Source organism: Phaseolus vulgaris, chromosome 8 (genome assembly GCF_051622355.1).
Source record: "Phaseolus vulgaris cultivar YP4 chromosome 8, ASM5162235v1, whole genome shotgun sequence".
In the NCBI taxonomy this organism is placed as follows: Eukaryota; Viridiplantae; Streptophyta; class Magnoliopsida; order Fabales; family Fabaceae; genus Phaseolus; species Phaseolus vulgaris.
This window is the reverse complement of record NC_143505.1, coordinates 25,267,433-25,288,930: the sequence shown is the minus strand read 5'-3', so window position 1 is coordinate 25,288,930 and position 21,498 is coordinate 25,267,433. Positions and strand designations below refer to the sequence as shown.

The following is a 21,498-nucleotide window of genomic DNA, read 5'->3' as shown; positions in this document are numbered from 1 at the left end:
AGCATAACAGAATTCTGTTATGCCCAGAAACAGAGGGAGAGACATAAAAGAGGGAATCAGGGAGAGAGGGGGGATACGAGAAAAAAGAGAGCAAGAGTTTTTCACACACATTGCTAGTTTTCTCATCTTTGGTGGTTCTGTGGACTAACTTGATCGTCGGAGTGCAAACGGCCGCTAGAGGCGCCGTCTGTGTGTTTTGCAGGTCACGTTCGGAGATCCAATAGAAGGTTCTAAGGGTGATTGTGCAGGAGACGCAGTCACGTAGACGGGACAGAGAGTGCTACACAGCGATTCCTCCACGTTCGAGTTGCCGGCAGGATCAAGCTGTAATAGAACTTGAGGTGCGTGGCATTCCACGTCCTCGGTACAATTTTTCCTGAAAGCCATTCTAAATGATAAGCTCCTCCCTGTGCGACTTCTTGGACTCGGAAAGGTCCCTCCCAGTTGGATGAGAATTTCCTTCATTTTTTCTTGCGTCGCTGCGCATTTTCCAGACGAGGTCGCCCTTCTGAAAACTTCTCGGCCGAACCTTCGTGTTGTATCGCCTGGACGCCCGGACTTTGTAGGCGGCCTCCCGAATCCTGCTTTTGTCACGAAACTCACTTACCAGGTCGAGGTTAACCGCTAGGCTTTCCTCGTTTAGGGTGAGATCGAACATCTGCCGTCTTATGGTGGGCTCGGCCACTTCGACCGGGATCATGGCCTCAGTCCCGTATGTCAGGCTGTAGGGTGTCTCTTGTGTGGTAGTTTGGGGGGTGCACCTGTATGCCAAAAGTACCTCGATCAGCTCCTCGGTCTATCGGCCCTTTGCTTTGCCCAGCCGCTTCTTCAGTTTGTTGAGTATGACCTTGTTGGCGGCCTCGGCCTGCCCATTGGTTTGCCGGTGTTCCACCGAGGTCGTGATGGACTTGATGCCCAGGTCGTCATAGAAGGACTGTAGGCCTCGGTCAATGAACTGTCGGCCATTGTTAGTTATTATCGTGTGCGGGACGCCGAATCGGCAGACAATGCTCCTCCATACAAAGTTTTGCACATTCTTTGCCGAGATGGAGGCGAGTGGTTCGACCTCGATCCATTTCGTGAAGTAGTCGACTCCCACCAGAAGGAACTTGGTCTGTCCTTTCCTTGGGGAAAATGGACCAATAATGTCCAACTCCTATATGGCGAACGGCCATGGGGAGATGATGCTGTGCAGTTCTTCCGGCCTGGTGTGGTGGAGGGGGCCGAACTCTTGGCACTTGGCGCATTTCTTCACGTATTCGGCACAGTCGCCCTGTATGGTCGGCCAGTAGTAGCCGGCTCTCAAGACCTTGGCGGCCATCGTCCTCGCCCCGACGTGATTTCCGCAGATTCCCTCATGGATCTCGGCCAGAATGTACTCAGCCCGTTTGTTGGTGATGCATTTTAGCAGTGGGGTCGAGTAACCTCTCCGGTACAAATCTTCATTGATCATGGTGTATCGGGCGCATTGTTGCTTCATCGCCTTCTCTTGGTCGGCCTTGCATGTGCCGTCCGTTAGGTATTGGATGATGGGTGTCATCCAGTTGTCGGCCTCGGCCTCTTCCTCTTTTATAGCCAGACACTCGGCCTCGGCCTCCGTCACAGTAGGGTGTCTCAGCCATATTTGTATGACTGACCTCTGATGGCTCTTCTTCTTGGTGACCGATAGCTTGGACAGGATGTCGACCCTTTTGTTGTCCTCCATCGGTATGTGTTTCAAGGGTGCTTTGCTGAAGCGAGCGATGCTGTTTTTGGCCGCGTGGTAGTATCGCTGCAGTAGAGGCTCTTCTTCTTGGTGACCGATAGCTTGGACAGGATGTCGGCCCTTTTGTTGTCCTCCATCGGTATGTGTTCCAAGGGTGCTTTGCTGAAGCGGGCGATGCTGTTTTTGGCCGCGTGGTAGTATCGCTGCAGTAGAGGTTCTTTAACTTCGAACTCCCCATTGACTTGGCCGACCATCACCCGAGAGTCGCTTTTGCATGTCACTTCGCGTGCTCCCATGTTGTAGGCTAGGTTCAGCCCAGCGAGCAAGGCCTCGTACTCGGCCTGGTTATTGGTCGCCTGGAATCCAAATTGGAGGGCTTGTTCCAGGAAGAGGTCGCCCGGCCCCTCCAGGACGACTCCCGCAACACAGGCTGTTTTGTTTGAGGAGTCGTTCACATAGAGCGTCCACCCACCCGAGAGGGTGGGTAGTGGTGTCAGCTCGGCCGAGAAGTCGACCAGGCATTGAGACTTGATGGCGCCCCTCGGCTCGTAGCGTATGTCGAATTCGGAGAGTTCGACTGACCATCCTATCATCCTCCCTGCAAGGTTCGGTTTAGACAAAATTTTAAAAATAGGGTAGTCGGTTCTTACAGTTATGGAGTGATTTTGGAAGTAGGGGCGCATCCTTCTTGCTGTGAGGACTAGGGCGAGGGCCACCTTCTCTATCATCTGGTACCTGGTTTCGGCCGAGTGGAGGGTTCAGTTGACAAAGTACACCGGTCGTTCCTCGCCCTCGGTCTCTTGTACCAGGGCAGCGCTGACTGCTTCCTCCGAGACCGCTAGATATACAAGGATCGGGTGGTCGGGTCTCGGCTTCTGGATGACGGCCGGAGATGTGAGGAACTCTTTGAACTGTTTGAAGATTTTCTCGCATTGGTCGTCCCAGACGAATTTTTTGCCCTTTCGGAGCACTTGGACCATCGGCCTCGTCCTCTCGGCCAAACGGGGGACGAACCGAGAGAGGGCGGTCAGCCGCCCTAGGAGCTGTTGTACCTCCTTCCCACTTTTCGGACTTCTCATGTTGAGTATGGCCTGACATTTGTCGGGGTTGGCCTCTATCCCCCGGTGGGTGAGCATGAAGCCTAGGAACTTCCCTCCCTCAACCCCGAAGGTACATTTTTCGGGGTTGAGCTTCATGTTGACTCCCCTTAAGGCCTTGAAGACCTCGTCCAGATCCTTCAGATGTTGATCAAACGAGTCGGACTTCACGACTATGTCGTCCACGTACACTTCTACCGCCCGGCCGATTAGGCCTTTGAAGATTTTGTCCATGAGGCGCTGGTAGGTCACCGCTGCGTTCTTGCGGCCGAATGGCATGACCTCGTAATAGTAATTGGCGTCGGCCGTCATGAAGGCGTTTTCTCCTTGTCCCTCGGGTGCATGCTTATTTGGTTATAGCCAGAGTAAGCGTCCAAGAAGCTCATAATTTTGTGGCTGGACGCCCCGTCCACCAGTCGGTCAATGTTCGGGAGGGGGTAGGTATCCTTCGGACATGCGCTGTTGATGTTTCTGTAGTCGACGCACATCCTCCAGTTACCGTTCGGTTTGGTGACCATGACGACGTTGGCCAGCCATGTCGTGTATCGGGCCTCCGTTATGAACCCGGCCGACAGGAGCTTGTCGGCCTCCTCCTTAGCCGCGAGTCGCTTTTCGTCGCCCAAGTCTCTTTTCTTTTGGGAGATCGGACGGGCCTCTTTGAAAATTGACAGTTGGTGGGTAATGACATCCGGGCTCAACCCCGGCATGTCGGTCGGCGTCCACGCGAACATGTCGATATTCTTTTTTAGTGCGGCGTGCATGATCTCGGCCTCGACCGCTACCAAGGCTGTTCCTACAACCGTGCTGTGTTCTTTGTCAATGAGGGGGACTCTCCTCAGCTCTTCTCTTGCCTCCAGCCTATCCTCGGTCGCCCGGGGATCGAGGTCCACCAACGCCACGGTTGGCTCGATCTTCCTCAGTCGGTCCTTCCTGGGGAGCAGTCCTTGCGGGAGGATTTTCTCGCCTTGAGAGGAGAGATGTCGGCCCTTAAAGGCTCCACCCGGAGGATTTCGGCGTAGCATTCCCGTGCTTCTTTCTGGTCTACATGGACTGTGAGAATGTCCCCTGATCTTGAAGGGAATTTCATTGCGAGGTGAGGGGTTGATACTATGGCCATCAGCCGGTTGATGGAGGGTCGGCCGAAGAGGATGTTGTAGGAGGTGTTGGCGTCGATGACCAGGTATCGGATTTTGATGGTCCTGGTGCTCTTCCCCTCTCCGAAGGTGGTGTACAAGTCGATATACCCCTTGGTACCCACCCTCTCGCCCGAGAATCCTACCACGTGGTCGTCGTATGGCATCATCTCGGCCTCGGCCATCCTCATAGCCTTGAAAGTTTTCCTGTAGAGGATATCTACCGAACTTCCTTGGTCCACGAGGGTCTTCCGTATGGTGAATCGGTCTATGTCGACCGCTATCACCATCGGGTCGTCTTGCTGGCAGTAGTCTACGCCCTTGAAGTCCTCGTCCGTGAAAGTGATGGGTGGCATCCTCGGCCAGAATGCCACCGCGTTCACCTGATGTACCGCCCGGAGGTGTTTCTTCCGAGCGTTGTTCGTGCTTCCTCCTCCGGCGAAGCCGCCGGCTATAGTGTTGATAACCTCTCGGTTACCTCTCCTATCGGCCTCCCTGGGGGGGTCGTCCCTTCGACGGGGGGAGGGGGGGTCGTCCCTTGCGGGTTGCCGGTCGCCCCTGTTATCTTGGTCATTTCGGCCACGTTGGGGTGACCTCGTCCGCCTGGGTGGATCCGCCCGGCGGGGTGGGTCTCGGCCATTCCTGACGAAACGGCGAAGGTGCCCAGCCTGGATAAGTTCCTCGATCTTATCCTTTAGGGCTTGACACTCCTCGGTCGAGTCTCCGACGTTTTGGTGGTACCGACACTGTTTCCTCCGGTCGGCATTACTTGGGCTGGCCACCTTCCTTGGAGGAGGGATCAACTCTGCGTTGAGGGCCTCGTCCAGAAATATCCCCCTCTCGGTCGTCAGGGATGTGTACCTTGAGAACCGGATTGGCCGGTCTCGGTTGTCCCGGCGTCGGTCATTTCTTTGATTCGGCCGCGCCTGGCAGTCCTTTTCTTCCTTGCTTTTCTCCCCACCAGCCTCGACACGGGCCTGATTGCGGAATTCTCTTAGCTCTTCCAGCTGCATGTGCTTAGCAGCTCTCTTTCTCAGCTCTTCCAGGCTGTCGGCCGGCTGCATGCACAGGTTGTCGGCAAAGGGCCCCGGACGCAGGGCCGTCAGCATGTGGTGCATGGCAACGTCCGGGCTCAGATTCCGGATGCTCATTGCTACTTTACTGAACCTATCCACAAAGGTTCTCAGCGACTCTCCCTTCTCCTGGCGGATGCCTACCAGAGCGATGGAGGTCAGATGGTGCGGCCGGCTGGTCGCAAACTGGGTTTCAAACATTGCTACGAGTGTGGCAAAGCTATCGATGGAGTTGGGTGAGAGCTTGGTGAATCAACTAAGGGCTACTCCCTTCAAGGATGTGGGGAACACCTGATGGAAGAGGGCCAAGCACAACCTCACAAGAAAGACAAGAGCCAAGACATAAGCATCCAAAGCCAAACCAAGAGCGTCTAGGCCAATGGAGGAAGCGTCTAGGCCATGGGAGGAGCGTCTAAGCCAATAGAGGAAGCGTCTAGGCCAATGGAGGAAGCGTCTAGACCAATGTGAATCCAAGAAAGATTTGTGTAAGATACATGGACGGCCCATTAAGGGTAGCATGGTATTAATTGTGGTGTAAATAGCACACATGGTTTCATAAGGACTTAACCTAGATTTGTTAAGATTTGGTGCGTTTTCTAGAAGGAATCTTTAGGCTAGAGCCTGCCATGTGCCTTTAGTCTTTGGATGTAATTTGCATTTCATTTTGGTAGCATTAGGGTTGCATTATGGTCCTCCTTAGCCTATAAAAGGAGAAAAGCATTGTTGTTTGATGAGGGCGATTGGGTTTGGCTTCACTTGAGGAAGGATCGTTTTCCTACTCAAAGGAAGTCCAAACTAATGCCTCGAAGGGATGGACCTTTCCAAGTCCTCAAGAGGATTAATGACAATGCTTATGAGTTAGATATGCCTGATACATTCTTAGGTAGTCATACTTTTAATGTCAGCGATCTAACTCCCTTTTCTGTAGGTCTCCAAAATTCGTGGTCGAATTCTCTCCAACTCGGGGAGTATGATGGAGATCAAGCTCAAGAGGACAAGATCAAGAAGATCAAGAAGAGGTGGAGGCACAAATGGAGGACGCCCATGGAGGTCAAAGTCCACCTCAAAGGATTACAAGAAGCATGTTCAAAGCTTTGGGAGCTAGAGGACATTTATTTTCTCTTTTTGTAATTTCTTTAGTTGAAGGTGCTTAGAGGGAAACATTAGAAACCTCTTTTGTTTTAGCATCTTTTAGGCTTTAGTTAGGAGCTTTAGGAGGGGGGTGTATTAGTAGATAGGTGTAGGTGTAGTTTTTGGGAGGTGTCATAGTAGAAAAAGGTCACACCTCCCATGTGACTTGTTTTTTGTGGGAATTTCAAATGAGTTTATTTGAAATTTCCCACCTATTTTTTCAGCACCTTAGGCTATAAATAAAGGTGCTTCCTTTGTAAAATTCAGATTGGAATTAATTTAAGAAAACTCTACTCAAATTTTGAGTGAACTTTGGAGAGCTTTGAGCCTTCTTCTCTAGTCTTATCTTGATGGATCAATGGAGTCCTCAAGTGGCGGCATCACTCTCATCTAGGAGCATTCCACACTTCTAGTGGCGAGATCATTCATCCTCCTTCCATCTTCATGAGCATTTCTTCTCTCCTTCCTTTCTCCTCTTTCTATTGTTTGTGTTAGCTTGTGTTCTTGAGTTTTGGTTAGATGTTCTTGCTGTTTTTATGAGTTTTTGGTTCAGCAGTTTTATAATTCTGTCCATTCATCTTGTTCCTTTGCTTTTCTTGTTCATTTTTCGGTTCAATTTGACTATAATTGGTTCATCCAAATGAGTTTGGGATTTGGTACAAGTTTTTGTTGAGTTCTTGTCTTAGAACAATGATCCAACTCTAAGAAAAGTGCCTCTATAATGTCCAACTCAAGGTGATTCCTAAGAAGGTCAAGAACCTTTCTCTATATGGCTAGTGGAATCACATCACACATTTCATATTAGAGCTTCCTAGGACAACAAAAGGTCTTGATTCTTTCTTCATGGATGTGGATAAACTCTTCCTAAGAAACGTGACAAGCCTCCATGATTTATTTTCAAAAATAATGGATAGAGCTCCAAAATTTGAAAACATAGCTCTTCCTTCTATGCTTCACGAAATCATGAGGGACATTCACAATTCTTGTGATAAGAATCCTTTTCCTTATAATCATGCATACAATGGAGTAGTCTACAAGATTAGTCATATTTCTCCATTTGAAGTTGTATGTGCACATTGTCCTCTTACCTTTTTAAAGTTGCTACCATTTCTTAAAGGGATTATGCCTAAGGGAAAAGTAACTACTTTTGGAAATTTTCGAAAACATAAGAGGATTAGAGGGCACCTACAACCATCAAAAGGGAGGTATTGTGAGAAGTTGGCCAAAACAAGAGAAAAACAAAAATGGCAACTTCACACAATTAAAATTTCTCCAAATGTTCACACTAACTCCTTTGCTTTGTTTAAAGATTCCCATTGATTGATATTTGATCCGAGAGGACACACCTTGATGAAGCAAGAGGCTGCTATCCGAGATCAAGTCTGCAAATCTGAGGATAGATCTTCTCAAGAAGGAGGAGATGATGGACACCATCCAGCCACAACCATTTCCCTAAGCAACAAAAGCATTGGATTTGAGGACAAATCCTTTTCAAGAGGGAGGGGATGATGGAAGAGGGCCAAGCACAACCTCACAAGAAAGACAAGAGCCAAGACATAAGCATCCAAAGCCAAACCAAGAGCGTCTAGGCCAATGGAGGAAGCGTCTAGGCCATGGGAGGAGCGTCTAAGCCAATAGAGGAAGCGTCTAGGCCAATGGAGGAAGCGTCTAGACCAATGTGAATCCAAGAAAGATTTGTGTAAGATACATGGACAGCCCATTAAGGGTAGCATGGTATTAATTGTGGTGTAAATAGCACACATGGTTTCATAAGGACTTAACCTAGATTTGTTAAGATTTGGTGCGTTTTCTAGAAGGAATCTTTAGGCTAGAGCCGGCCATGTGCCTTTAGTCTTTGGATGTAATTTGCATTTCATTTTGGTAGCATTAGGGTTGCATTATGGTCCTCCTTAGCCTATAAAAGGAGGAGCCTACACCTTGTATTTTCAAGTTTATTGTGAGTAAAGTTATGCTGCCCATTTGTGCTCAACTTTGCTTCTCCCTAGAATCCTAGGCTCTAAACTTCAATTCCTTCATCTTTTCCCTTGGGCTGGCCGAACCACCCAATAACCACACATAGCATGCACCTACAAGATCAACACCACTCCTATGAGGATCTTGCTCACCTTCATTCATTGCTTCCGCTCCATTACTCTACATTGATTCAAGAAGAACTTCATGAAATGTCATCAACACCCGGCATAACACGGCGTCGTCTGAGGTGTAGAGACTCATATGGGTGGTGTAGGCGTCCATATGCTCGTCCGGGTCGGTCGACCCGTCGTATCGGTCTCGGTTGAAACCCTTCCACTTCTCAGGCAGTGGGACTTCGATGATGGTGTTGGTAAAGGGGTGTCGGCGGTTCGGGTCGGCCGTCAGGGTCGTCCGGGTGGACCTCATCAGGCACGACTCGTCGCCCATCTCGGTTTCCCGGGGAGGGGGTCGGCCTTTCGTCCCCTCGGCCACATCTGGGTCGGGGGGAGAGGTGTATGACCTGCCGACAACATTTGTCGGTATGACGGAGGGTCCTCCCTCCCCCAGCTTCTTTTTCATGTCTTCGTTCTCCCTACGGAGAACTTGCAGCTCTTGCTCGTTTTTCTGAGCCGCCTCCTCGGTCTTCCTTCTCATCTCGGCCATCTCTCTCTAGAGAGATAGCAGCAACATCATCTGGTCAGCTTCGGTCATTCTCTCCATGCTTCTGGTTGAGACCATCTACTTTTTTCCTTCAGCTAGTTTCTCTCGGCCCCACGGTGGGCGCCAATTGTTCCTACTAGGGAGATGGGACCTAGAGAACTATTGAAGTCTTCTTCTCCTTCCCTCGGTCGGTCGGTCAGGTGACTGGGTGATGAGCTGGGATTCTTCTCGTCCTCCTCCTTCTCCTTCGACACTCGGTCTCGGCCAACACCGGATGGTGGGGGTACCTGCGAAGGCACTCCGACGCTCAAGTCAGTAACGCGGGTGGTCAGCTCTCAGGTAGGTGAATAGTAATAAATGGCATACCTTGCTCCTTGGAATACGTGCTATTTATATTATTCTAGTGGGCCTACCTTGTTGGGCCCGTTTATCGAGGTGGATACCGCTTAAGGTTATATTACCTAATTCTTGATGATGGGTTAACTTCACTGATCTTGGTTTGAGCGTTAACTGTAGTCGGGGTCGGGCGTCGGCCAAGTTTCCATGGTATGGGTCGGCCAGGTCTTCTAAGGTCTCGGTGAAGTCTTTTAAGGTCTCGGCCAAGTCTTTTAAGGTCTCGGCCAAGTGGGTTCGGCCTCGGTCAGCCAGGTGGACCTCGGCCTCGCCCAAGCCAGTACACATATCATGTGGTATCATGAGTCTTAGGTTTGTTCTTGTTTGTGTGTAAGTTGTTTTGGCACTTTTAATTCAAGAACTTTACATTCTTGTTGTTACCTTTCTGTTTTAGGTTTATTTTGGGTATTTCTTGCTGTTTTCTTGTTTTTATAACATTGTGTTTGTGTCCTTTTGATTTTTGAATCCTTATAAGTTTTGTCCAAGTCATGTTTCTCCAAAAAAATGTTATCAATTCTTTGTGGTCCTTTTGTTGTAATTTTTGTTTCTTGATTTGGTGTTAAGTACAATTTTATATGATTGTTTCTTGATCCTTTGGTGTCTTTTCTTTTTAGTATTGAGTTCATACTTGTGTAATAGACCTATACAAGTTCTTAAACATCATTTCTATTATGTCTTTGCTAGTTCTTCATTTTGTTTTTCATTCCTGTTAGGTTTCCTCTGTTTTCTTGAAAACGTGCTGACTGTTTCGATTTATTGCAATTAATTTGCTTACTGGAAATTTCTGAAATTCTGGATTTGAGTTCTTCAAAGTGTTATTAAAAAGTAGAAAAAAGAATTACATCAAAATTCCAAGTACAAAAAAAAAGATAAATGAAATACGTTCAGTGTGTAATTCTGCCGAAAAAATACGGTAATCTGGCAGTGATTTTGCAAAATTTATCGCAATTATTTGGCTTACTGTTTTTGTGTAATTCCAGTGCCCTTGTTGAGATAAGATCTTGAACTTTCTGTGGTTACAATTTCATAATCCAGTTCGCTTTATATAATTCCAGATAAATCTGTGAAGTCACACACAGTTTGCACAAAAATATTTTTTCAGTAGTTCTGTTTTTTTTTTCTTCATCTATTCTAGTGCCTTTCTCTAGGTTTCTTTTGTGTACCTTTCTTTTCATTGAGTACCTTATTTTTTTGCTTGTCTTTTCTTTACTATTGTTTGTGTTTGTCATAACTCTTGTACTCCTTTTGTGCAGCCTTTCTTGTTTACACCTTTTCTTGTTTGTCTTTGTTTGTTCTTTGGTTTTGTGGTGCTTAGCTTTGAAATTGAGTGCTTTTGCTTTGACATCTTTCATTTGAGGTTACTAAGGCCTTAAGAGCAGATTGGTTAAGGGAAGTATTCTTTCTTAGAGTGATTTGAGTGCCTTTTACCTTTCGGTACTTTGTTATATTTGTTTTTGCTAACATTGTTTTCTTAACATTGGTTGCTCTTGTGTTTGTTGTTTTCCTTTTCTAATGGATACATATTCATGTGCTGAATCTTCAAAACCACGTTCAACTCATAAGGCTTATATTCTTAATGAGTTAAAAGAAGCAAAGAAGGCTCTTGCTAAAAAAGATGAGGCATTGCAAAGATTGGAAGAACGAATGGCAAAGGTTGAATTGAAGCAAGAAAGAGTTTCCCATTCTTTTCATGGTAGACAAACTTCTCCTAGGCATTCTTCCAAGGATTCTTCAACTGCTCACGGCCATGAAGAGGATACTAGAAGAAGGAGGCATCGTCATCATTCCAATGGGGGAAGCCACCACCGTGAACAAAGACATCACCAAGAGACCAAGCCTCAAGTTCCTTTTGTAAAAGTCCCTAGTTTTAGTGGTGATAGTGATCCTAATTTGTATTTAGAATGGGAGGCTAAATGTGAACAAATTTTTAACACCTATGAGGTTGAGGAGGACCAAAAGGTGAAGATAGCCACCCTAGAATTTGTAGATTATGCCATGAAATGGTGGCATAGCCTTGTAACGGACGTTTGCTATAACAAGAGACCTCCCGTGGTCTCTTGGAACGATTTGATAGAGTGTATGCGTTTTAGATTTGTGCCACCACACTTTAGGAAAGACCTCATGTTGAAGCTCCAACGGTTTCAACAAGGCACGCTAAGTGTGGATGCCTATTTTAAAGAGTTACAAAACCCTTTTACTTCAAGTTAATTTGAAAGAGAGTGAGGAAGCTATGATAGCTAGGTTTGTAAGTGGCCTAAGAAGGGATATTCAAGATGTTGTTGAACTTCAATAGTATTCATCTTTGGGATCTTTGGTTCATCTTGCAATGAAGTTGGAAGCCCAAATTGCTAAAAGAAATGCTTTTAAAACTCTCCCAATGATGGTTACTACAACAACTCTTGGAAAAATAAAAAGTCTTTTTCAAAACTTCCTTCTAAGGATTCTTCTTTCAGACCTAAGGAGTCTAGGCCTTCCACTTCTACTCCTAAATCTCCAATCAAATCGTCTAGAAAGAAATGCTTTAAATATTTGGGTTATGGTCACATTGCTTCTAAATGTCCTTCTAAAAGGAATATGTTTGTGCATAATGGCATTGTAGTTAGTGAGCATGATTCCGATTCATCTAGGCATTCTTCTCATTCTAGGGCATCAAGTGAGCATGAAAGCGAAAGTCCCCTTGAAGGAGATTTGTTGGTTGTGAGACGACTTCTTGGTCAAGTTTTACAACCCTTTGATGAAAGTCAAAGGGAAAATATTTTTCATACAAGATGTCTCATTGACAACAACATTTGTTCTTTAATTGTGGATGGAGGTAGTTGTGCCAATGTAGCTAGTACAAGAGTAGTAGAGAAGCTTGGTTTGCCTACTATCTCTCATACAAAGCCTTACAAGTTACAATGGCTAAGTGAGGTGGGCATAATCATAGTTAACAAACAAGTCCTCATAAATTTCTCTATAGGAAAATACAAAGATGAGGTCTTGTGTGATGTTGTGCCCATGGAAGCTACACATGTTCTTTTGGGAAGGTCATGGCAATTTGATAGAAAAGTTTTTCATGATGGCTTTACCAATAAAATTTCTTTTGATTTCCATGGTCACAAGGTCATATTAAAATCTCTCTCTCCATGGGAAGTCCATGAGGACCAAATTCTTATGAAAAAAAAGAGGGAGAGTGAAACCAAAAAGAGTTATAAGAAAACTCTTCTTATTTCTAGACATGAGGTCCAAAAGGAAATAGTTTCTCACACTCCTATTTTTTTAGCTCTTCCTAGACCTCTTATGTTAGAAAGACTTGAGGATAGTCCCCATTGTTTGGATAATTTGGTAAAGGAATTTCATGATGTGTTTCAAGATCCTCCTAAGGGACTTCCACCTTTAAGAGGGATTGAGCACCAAATTGATTTAATTCCGGGATCTTCTTTACCAAATCGTCCCGCCTATAGGACCAACCCAAGTGAAACTAGGGAAATTCGCCAACAAGTATAAGAGTTGATTGCTAAAGGGTGGGTTCAAGATAGTATGAGCCCTTGTGCCATGCCTATTATACTTGTCCGTAAAAAAGATGGGACATGGAGGATGTGTTCCGATTGTAGGGCTATAAACAATATTACAATTAAGTATAGGCATCCCATCCCTAGGCTTGATAATTTGTTGGATGAATTGCATGGTTCCCAAATTTTTACCAAAATTGATCTCAAAAGTGGGTATAATCAAATCCGTATAAAACCGGGTGATGAATGGAAGACCGCTTTTAAGACCAACTTTGGCTTATATGAATGGTTAGTTATGCCATTTGGTTTAACTAATGCACTAAGTACATTCATGCGCCTCATGCATCATGTTTTAAGACCATTCATTGGCAAGTTTGTTGTTGTTTATTTTGATGATATCCTCATTTATAGCTTGTCTTTGTTTGACCATAAGATGCATGTTAGACAAGTTTTAGAAACCCTTAGGAAAGAACATTTGTATGCTAACCTTGCTAAATGTATGTTTGCACTTGATCATATAGAATTCCTAGGGTTTATTGTTAGTATTAAAGGGGTGCATGTAGGTCAATCTAAGGCGGTAGCCATTCAAAATTGGCCAGTACCTACCAATGTGAATGATGTCCGAAGTTTTCATGGCCTTGCTTCTTTTTATAGAAGATTTATGCCTAACTTTGGTACAATAGCCGCACCTCTCAATGATATAGTGAAAAAGGATGTGGTTTTTAAATGGGGAGAAGCACAACAACACGCTTTTGATGTTTTAAAAGAAAAATTGACTAATGCTCCCATTTTAGCTCTTCCTAGTTTTGCTAAAACATTTGAGATAGAATGTGATGCTTCAAGTATAGGCATTGGGGCTGTTCTCCTTCAAGAGGGCCACCCCATAGCTTATTTTAGTGAGAAATTGAAAGGTAGTCATCTCAACTATTCCACTTATGATAAAGAATTATATGCACTTGTTCGAGCTTTGTTTACTTGGCAACATTACCTTTTTCCTAAAGAATTTGTGATTCATAGTGATCATGAATCTCTTAAATATTTTAAAAAGCCAAAACAAGCTCAATAAGAGGCATGCTAAGTGGGTGGAATTCCTTGAGCAATTTCCTTATATGATCAAACCTAAGCAAGGCAAAATTAATGTTGTGGTTGATGCTCTTTCTAGACGCTATGCCTTGCTTAATCTTTTAGGTTCCTAATTTCTTGGGTTTGATCATATTAAGGATCTTTATAATAATGACCTTGATTTTTCTCTTATCTATCAAGAGTGTGCTAAGGGTGGACACAAAGATTTTTTTATACAAGATGGCTTTCTTTTCAAAGGAAAACGCCTTTGTGTGCCCCAAAGCTCTATTAGACTATCTATTGTTAGAGAAGCAAACGAGGGAGGATTAATGGGACATTTTGGGGTTGCAAAAACTTTGGATGTATTACACGAGCATTTCTTTTGGCCTCATGTGCAAAAATATGTTCATAGTTTGTGTGATAAATGTATAGCTTGCCGTAAGGAAAAATCTAGGGTGCAACCCCATGGATTATATGCCCCTCTTCCTATCCCTTCAATGCCTTGGGTTGATATATCTATGGATTTCATCTTAGGATTACCCAAGACATCAAAGGGTAAGGATTCCATCTTTGTGGTAGTGGATCGTTTTTCCAAAATGGCACACTTTATTCCTTGCCACAAAGTGGATGATGCATGTCACATTGCAAATCTCTTCTTCAAGGAAGTGGTTCGTTTACATGGACTTCCTAGAAGTATAGTATCCGATAGAGATTACAAGTTCTTGAGTCAATTTTGGAAGACCTTGTGGGGGAAACTTGGTACTAAACTTTTATTTTCTACTACTTGTCACCCCCAAACTGTTGGTCAAACCGAAGTTGATGGAGGAGGGCCAAGCACACCTCACCATGGAGGCCAAGACCCAAGACTAGACCGTGATGAGCGTCTAGACTCAAGGAGAGAGCGTCTAGGACGTGATGAGGGAAGGCTACACATGGAGCGTCTAGGAGGAGGCCTAGACCGTCTAGGCCCTATTACAAGGTCAATGGCTAAGCATATTCACGCCCACATGGACCTAGCCACGGATGGAAGAGAGAAGACCTTGTATATGTTACATGGAAGCCCATTAGGGGTGGCTTAGTAATTAGGGTAGTGTTAGAAAGCACAAGTTTGTCTTATATGTGATTTACCCTAGATTTGTGCACTTTCTAGAACCTTAGCACACATGACCGGCCATGTGCCATGTGCCTTGTCATTTGCATTTCATTTTACTCCAATTTCATGTGTAATTAGCTTAGCTTTCACGGCCCATTAGCCTATAAAAGGGAAGGCCATCTCTTGTATTTTTCAAGATTATTGTGAGTAAAGTTATGCTGCCAACATTGTGCCAAGCTTTGCTTCTACCTAGTTTCTAGGCTCTAATCTTCATCTTCCTTCACTTACCATAGGGCTGGCCGAACGTCCCTAATCCCATACATATCATGCACCTTCAAGATCACCATAGCTCCTAGGAGGATCTTGCACATACACATCCATGGCTTCCGCACCATCTTTCACATGATTCTAAGAAGAGCTTCATGAATTTGCCATCAGAAGTGGTCAATCGAACCTTGGGACAAATGTTGATATGATTCCACTAGCAAAGTAGAGATGATTCTTTGACATTTTATGGAATCAACTTGAGTTGGAGAAAGAATAGGCACTTTTAATAGAATTGGATCAATGTTCTATGTTTCAAGAACTCACCAAAACTTGCACCAAACACCAAACTCATATGGAAGATCCATCTATTGCCAATTGAACCGATTAAAAAGTGTATAAAAACAAATGAACCGAATAGAAAGCTTCAAATACAGAATTGAACCGAACAAATCAAGCTAGAACAGAAATGAACCGAACGTAAAGAGAAAAGGAAACAAAGCACCGAATAGAAAGAAGCCAAAACATGTTTAATGATTCGTAAAGCATGGAAAATGAAATGGAAGATGAAGAAGAGAAGAACTTATGAAGATGAAGAGCTTGGTTTGGTGGTCACGCCACTTGGATTGTGAAGGCTCCAAGATAAGTGAGCAAATGCCGCCACTTGAGAGAACCAAGGCACTCAAGATAAGACAAGGTGTAGGAGAAGACAAAGTTCTCACAATTCTCTCTCAATTTGAGTAGAGTTTCTCTATAGCCAAATTCCAATCTGCATTGTCAAGGACCTAAGCCCTCCTTTTATAGGAGCAAGGGCCGGTCATTACACTTATTCTAGAAGCTGCCTACTTCTACAAACACGCCCCCTACTAAGCTCACTCCTCAAGCTCACGCTCCTACTAAGCTCACACCCCCCAAGCTTCTATATTTTCCTAAACTAAGGCCTAGAGAAGCTTTTACAAAAGAGGTGTCTAATGTTTCCCTCTAAGCACCTTTTATTACACAAGAAAATATAAAAAGAGAAAACAACCTCCCACTATTTCCTAATGCTTTGAACTTGCTCCTTGTAAGCCTATGAGGTGGGCTAATGACTCCTTGAGCGTCTAACACTTGAGCCTCTACCTCTTCTTATCCTTGATTATTGGCCTCCATTTTGTCTTGAGCTTGATCTCCATCAAATGTTAAGATGCTTTATTTCCGGGAATCCAAGGGTTTGGGAGGATCTACTACCACATGTTGAATCTGCTTATAATCGTGTAGTAAATTCTCCTTTTGAGGTTGTTTATGGGTTTAATCCCTTAACACCTCTTGATCTTCTTCCTATTCCAATACTTGATGATGTATTATGCAAAGATGGGGATGAAAAGGCTTCTTTTATAAAAGAATTGCATAATGACATCAAGTTACAAATTGAGAATAAGGTTGGCAAGTATGTTGAACTTGCCAACAAAAGGAGGAAAACATTATTGTTTGATGTGGGTCATTGGGTTTGGCTTCACTAGGAAAGATTGTTTTCCTACTCAAAGGAAGTCCAAACTTATGCCTCGTGGAGATGGACCTTTTCAAGTCCTAAAGAGGATTAATATTAATGCTTATGAGTTAGATATGCCTGATACATTCCTTGGGAGTCATACATTTAATATCAGTGATCTAACTCATTTTTCTGTAGGTCTCCAGAATTCGTGGTCGAATTCTCTCCAACTCGGGGAGTATGATGGAGATCAAGCTCAAGAAGAAGAAGCCGAAGATGAAGATGCTCAAAAGGATATTCGCTCATCATCCTTTTCACCTCAAAGGATCACTAGGAGCAAATTGAAAGAATTAGGAAGTAGTGCATGTTTTCTCTTTTTGTAGTGTCTTTTGTATAAACTTTAAAATGCTTAAATATAGTCTTTAGGAAAGGTGCTAAGAGGGAAACCTAAAGATACCTCTTATATAAAGCATCTTTAGATATTAGTTTTAGAACATTCTAGTAGTTGACCCTTCGTCACTCACTTTAGGCGCTAGAAAGTGGGAGATTTGCAAGGGACCTTTTGGATAGCTCCTTGTGTAAGCTTCTTGTACTTCATGACCGGTCCTCTTCCTATATAAGGAGGGCTTGAGTCCTTCTAAATACAGAATTGATATTTTGAGTACCGAAATTCTCCCAAATTGGTGAGTGCTTGAGAGACTTGTGTCTTCTCTTACCTAGTCTTATCTTGAGAGCAATCTTGGAGCCTCAAGTGGTGGCATCTACACTCATCTTGGAGCTTTGCATCCTTCAAGTGGCGTGTTCCTCTCCAAGGACTCCAACCACATAAGTTCTCTTGTTCCTTCCATCCTATTCATCCATTTCCATGTTCACTTAAACTCTAGAAACATGTCTTAAGCTTTTCTTGCACTTTTGTTCGGTTCATTTGTTTTATTTTTTGTTTTGTTCGGTTCATTTCATTTGTTAGCCAATTTAATCGGTTCATTAGCTTTCTTTCTTGCTTGTGTTCGGTTCTTTTAATTCTTAGGTAGTTTTAATCGGTGCTTTTACATTCTTGTTCATTTCAATCGGTTCATTTGACAAGAAATGGGTTTATACATGAGTTTTGGTTTGGTGGCTTAAGTTTTGGTGAGTTCTTGAATGAAAGAACATTGATCCAATTCTAGAAAAGTGCCTATTCATATTCCAACTCAAGTTGACTCCATAAAATGTTCATATCATATCTCCATCATGTTATTGGAATCATATCAGTTAGTGTGCAAGATTGAGAGGAAAACACCATTGAGTGAATTGTAACCAAATTGGGAGAATGGAAGGTGCTAGAAGTATGCGTTGCTAATCAAAATACTTGATAGTGAGAGAGATGAAACCTAATCCTTATTTTTCCAACTTGAAGCAATTAATTCTTTGTTTGTTTTCTTATTAATCATTGTCAACACAATCACTTCAACATTCTTTTTAATTGTTTTGTTTCATATTTAGCAATTATTGTACTTGATAATTCATTGTTCCTTGCGGGATCGATATCCCTCCTTAGAGATAATTATTACTTCTGACAAACGCGGTGCACTTGCCGTAGAAAGTCATAAAGTTTTTAGCACCGTTGCTTGGGAACAACTTGATTGTTGAATATAGTTTCCTTTCCTAAATATTGTGAATATTTTTATTGTTTTGATTTGTTTTTATTATGTTTATATTTATTATTGTTTTTATTTTGTTTTATTTACAATTTTTTTTTGTTTATTTTATTTTACTTTAGATTTTATTTGATTTTAATTTGTAGATTTGTTGTTTTAAAAAGAAATTTTTTGTTTTTTTGTTACGGTATTTATTTTATTTTGTTTTTGTTTTTATTTTTAATTTATTTTGATTTTGAATTCTTTTTTTATGTTTTTATTTTATTTTAGTTTTTTTGTTTTTAGGTTTAGTTTACGTAGTTTTTTTAGAGTTTACATAGTTTTATTTATTTCTTTTAATTATTTTTTTTTACCATTACTAGTTTATGTTTTATTTTTGTGTTAGTTTTTCTTAGTACTTTTTATCTTAAGCAAGTATTTTTTACTGTATTTTTTATTTTTTGTGAATATTTTTTTATTTTGTCTTCAAATTATTTTGAATTTATTTTATTTTAAAAAAAATATAAATTAGCACCACTCTTAGGAGGACACTTGGAGATTATGTCATGTACAGGGCCAAAGCATTTTTCTAGTATTGCAATACCTGCTACCGCCAAGGCCTTGGAAATAGATCCTGATTTTCTCATTCTTATCAATGCCCATCAATTCACAGCAATAGAACATGAGGATCCATATTCACATTTGGATACATTTTCTGAATTGGTGGGAGTAATGAGCTTTAAATCAAAAGATGTTGATAATGTTTGTATGCGCTTGTTTCCTTTTTCATTGGCAGGTAAAGGTAAAGAGTGGCTCAAATCACTTCCAAATCAGAGTCTCAATAGCTGGAAAGGGGTAGAGGGAAAATTTCTGCAAAGATTTTTTCCAATCTCTCGCTACATCAAAGCAAGGTCTGAAATATCTATGTTCATACAAGGGGCAGATGAAGTCTTTTGTGAGACATGGGAAAGACTTAAGATGATATTGAGAAAATGTCCAAATCATGGGTTTCAGGATATTGCTCAACTGAGCATATTTTTCAGTTGTCTCAGATTTGACACAAAGATGCTCTTAGATGCTGCAGCTGGCAGCACAATGATGGCTCTTGATGTAGAACAAGCGACAAGGATTACTGATGCATTGGCATCAAATGATTATCAAGCCCAACATGATGGACAAGGTCTTCAGAATAAAGGGTTGTTAGAAGATGCACTCTTAGCTAAAATTAAAATTTTGACACAATAGATTGAGAAACTAACCGCACAAATGGCTAAATTACCCCAACAATTATATGTTGTTCATTCATCTCAAAGCCAGAGTCAACCAATTAGGTGTGATTTTTGTGGAGGTGATCATCCTAATGGTCATTATTTTTATCAGAACAATTCACCTGAAGCTGAGGATCCATTTCTTCTTGAGAGAATAAGTAAAGCTGAAGACGCCCTAGCAAATATTGTGATCGAGTAGGAAAAGAGCATGCCCACGATTCAGAATCTAGAGATCCATACGGGACTAATGGCCAAACAAATTGCAAAGACACTAAGTGAAAATTTCTCAGCCAACACCATCACCAACCCAAAAGAGCATTGCATTAATGTAGTGATTGAAAAAGAAGAAAAACATGAGACGGAGGGGGAGAAAGATGAGAAAGAAAGAGAAAAGAAAATAAATTAGGAGGAAAAAAAAAAGAAAAAAAGTGAAAATAAGGAGAGAGGTGTTCTTGAAAAAGATTTATCATATCCTCATGCTACTTCAAAAAAATAGAAGAACAATTTTTTTTTTTGACAATTTGCTCCCTAAATTTTTTTGTAGGAAATTTGAAGCAAGATTCAACACTTAAGAGATTTCAAAAGAACGAAAGCTATATTGAAGAGAGAAATATAGAGCTGGAGGATAGATACAATGCCATTATGCAAAACGGCTTGCCTAAAAAATCCAAGGACCTAGGGAGTTTTAACCTTCCCATGTCTATAGGTACTTTATTTGTGGACAATGCTTTATTGAATTTAGGGGCAAGCGTAAATATAATTCCTTTGGCAATGCTAAAGAAAATAAGTAATTTGGAGATTAAAACTACCAAGATGACTTTAATGTTAGTTGATCGAGTAACCAAGTATCCAAATGGTGTGGTTGAAGATGTTCTCATCAAGGTGGATAAATTCACATTCCATGTGGATTTTTTTGTAATGGACATGAAAGAAGATGAGGAGGTTCCCTTGATACTTGGAAGACCTTTCATGAAGACTGTTAGAATCATAGTTGATGTTGACAAAGGAGAATTTCAAGTTATAACTCAAAACGAGGAGGTCACTTTAAATCTTTTTTATGGCTAAAAAATTTTAATGCAGGGAAAGAATGTGTATAGAAGGATGGATCAAAGAGAGATTTCCACCTTGAAATAAACAGGCGTCTAGCTAGATGACGTTAAACGAGCGCTTACTAGGAGGCAACCTAGTGCACATTTTAGTTTTATGTTGTTTTGTTATTTTTGTTTTGATTTTACCTTTTAAAATTCATGTTTTCTTGTAGGGATTTTCGCCCAGGCGAGTCAACTCTTTAGGGTTTAGGCAAGTTTCACATCGAAAAATAGAGTCTTCGTGTAGGGAATCTCACTCAAGTGAGATAAATGGCGCTTAAGCAAGTTCTTCGACGAAAACTTTGATTTTTCTATAGGGATTCTCAAGCAAGCGAGACAAATCTCGCTAAAGCGAGTTTGGCGACGGATTCTTGCTTAAGCGAGGGAATTCTTGCTCAAACGAGGGAATTCTTGCTCAAGCCAGAAATTTTTTGCAATGAAAATATAAAAAAAATATGTTTTTTTTCCTTTTCCTTTCCTTTCTCAAAATTTTTAGTTTTATGATTTATTTATTTTTATTAAATATATATAATTAAAAAAAAAATTGAAAGGCACCCTGATTCCTATATGTCTCCTAATTATTTTGTAGGTTATATATTTTGGCTTGGGGACATGTTATATTATTCAAGAGGGCAGATCCAGCAAATGAAGAAACTCTATAGAGGAAGATTTTAACAAAAAGCTGGATGACTTCTTAGGAAGAGAGGATTGAGCAAAAATATGGTTTTATCTTTCTAATTCTCTTTTCTTTTTAGTTATTTGAATTTTGTTTTATTTTTCTGTTTATGTTTTCATTTTTTATTTTTCGGTTACTTGGTTTATTTGCTTATTTTATAGTTTGACTAAATTTGTTGTTTTGTTAGTTTTATGTCTTGAATAAATTTATGTTTTAATTTTTTTTTGTTTTCTAGTTTATTTTTCGCAAATAAAAGGAACTAGAATATTAATTTTGAATTGGAGAGAAAAAAGGAATGTGTTTAAA

The 21,498-nt window shown here is 42.1% G+C and overlaps 2 protein-coding genes and 1 pseudogene across 2 annotated transcripts; all 3 read right to left on the bottom strand.

Moving 5' to 3' along the window:
* Window positions 1-1,156: 1,156 nt before the first annotated feature.
* Window positions 1,157-1,705, bottom strand: LOC137825073 (uncharacterized). The gene has a single exon (XM_068630748.2). It carries the CDS (start codon window positions 1,703-1,705, stop codon window positions 1,157-1,159), a length of 549 nt encoding a protein of 182 aa, XP_068486849.2.
* A 2,013-nt stretch (window positions 1,706-3,718) lies between these two features.
* Window positions 3,719-5,209, bottom strand: LOC137825074 (uncharacterized). The gene has a single exon (XM_068630750.2). The coding sequence runs from the start codon at window positions 5,207-5,209 to the stop codon at window positions 3,719-3,721; it is 1,491 nt and encodes a 496-aa protein (XP_068486851.2).
* A 13,855-nt stretch (window positions 5,210-19,064) lies between these two features.
* LOC137827363 (small nucleolar RNA R71) lies at window positions 19,065-19,170 on the bottom strand (annotated as a pseudogene).
* Window positions 19,171-21,498: the final 2,328 nt, after the last annotated feature.

Coding starts and splice junctions, on each gene's coding strand:
- LOC137825073 (XM_068630748.2), bottom strand. CDS start 1,705: ATGGAGGACAACAAAAGGGTCGACATCCTGTCCAAGCTATCGGTCACC.
- LOC137825074 (XM_068630750.2), bottom strand. CDS start 5,209: ATGTTTGAAACCCAGTTTGCGACCAGCCGGCCGCACCATCTGACCTCC.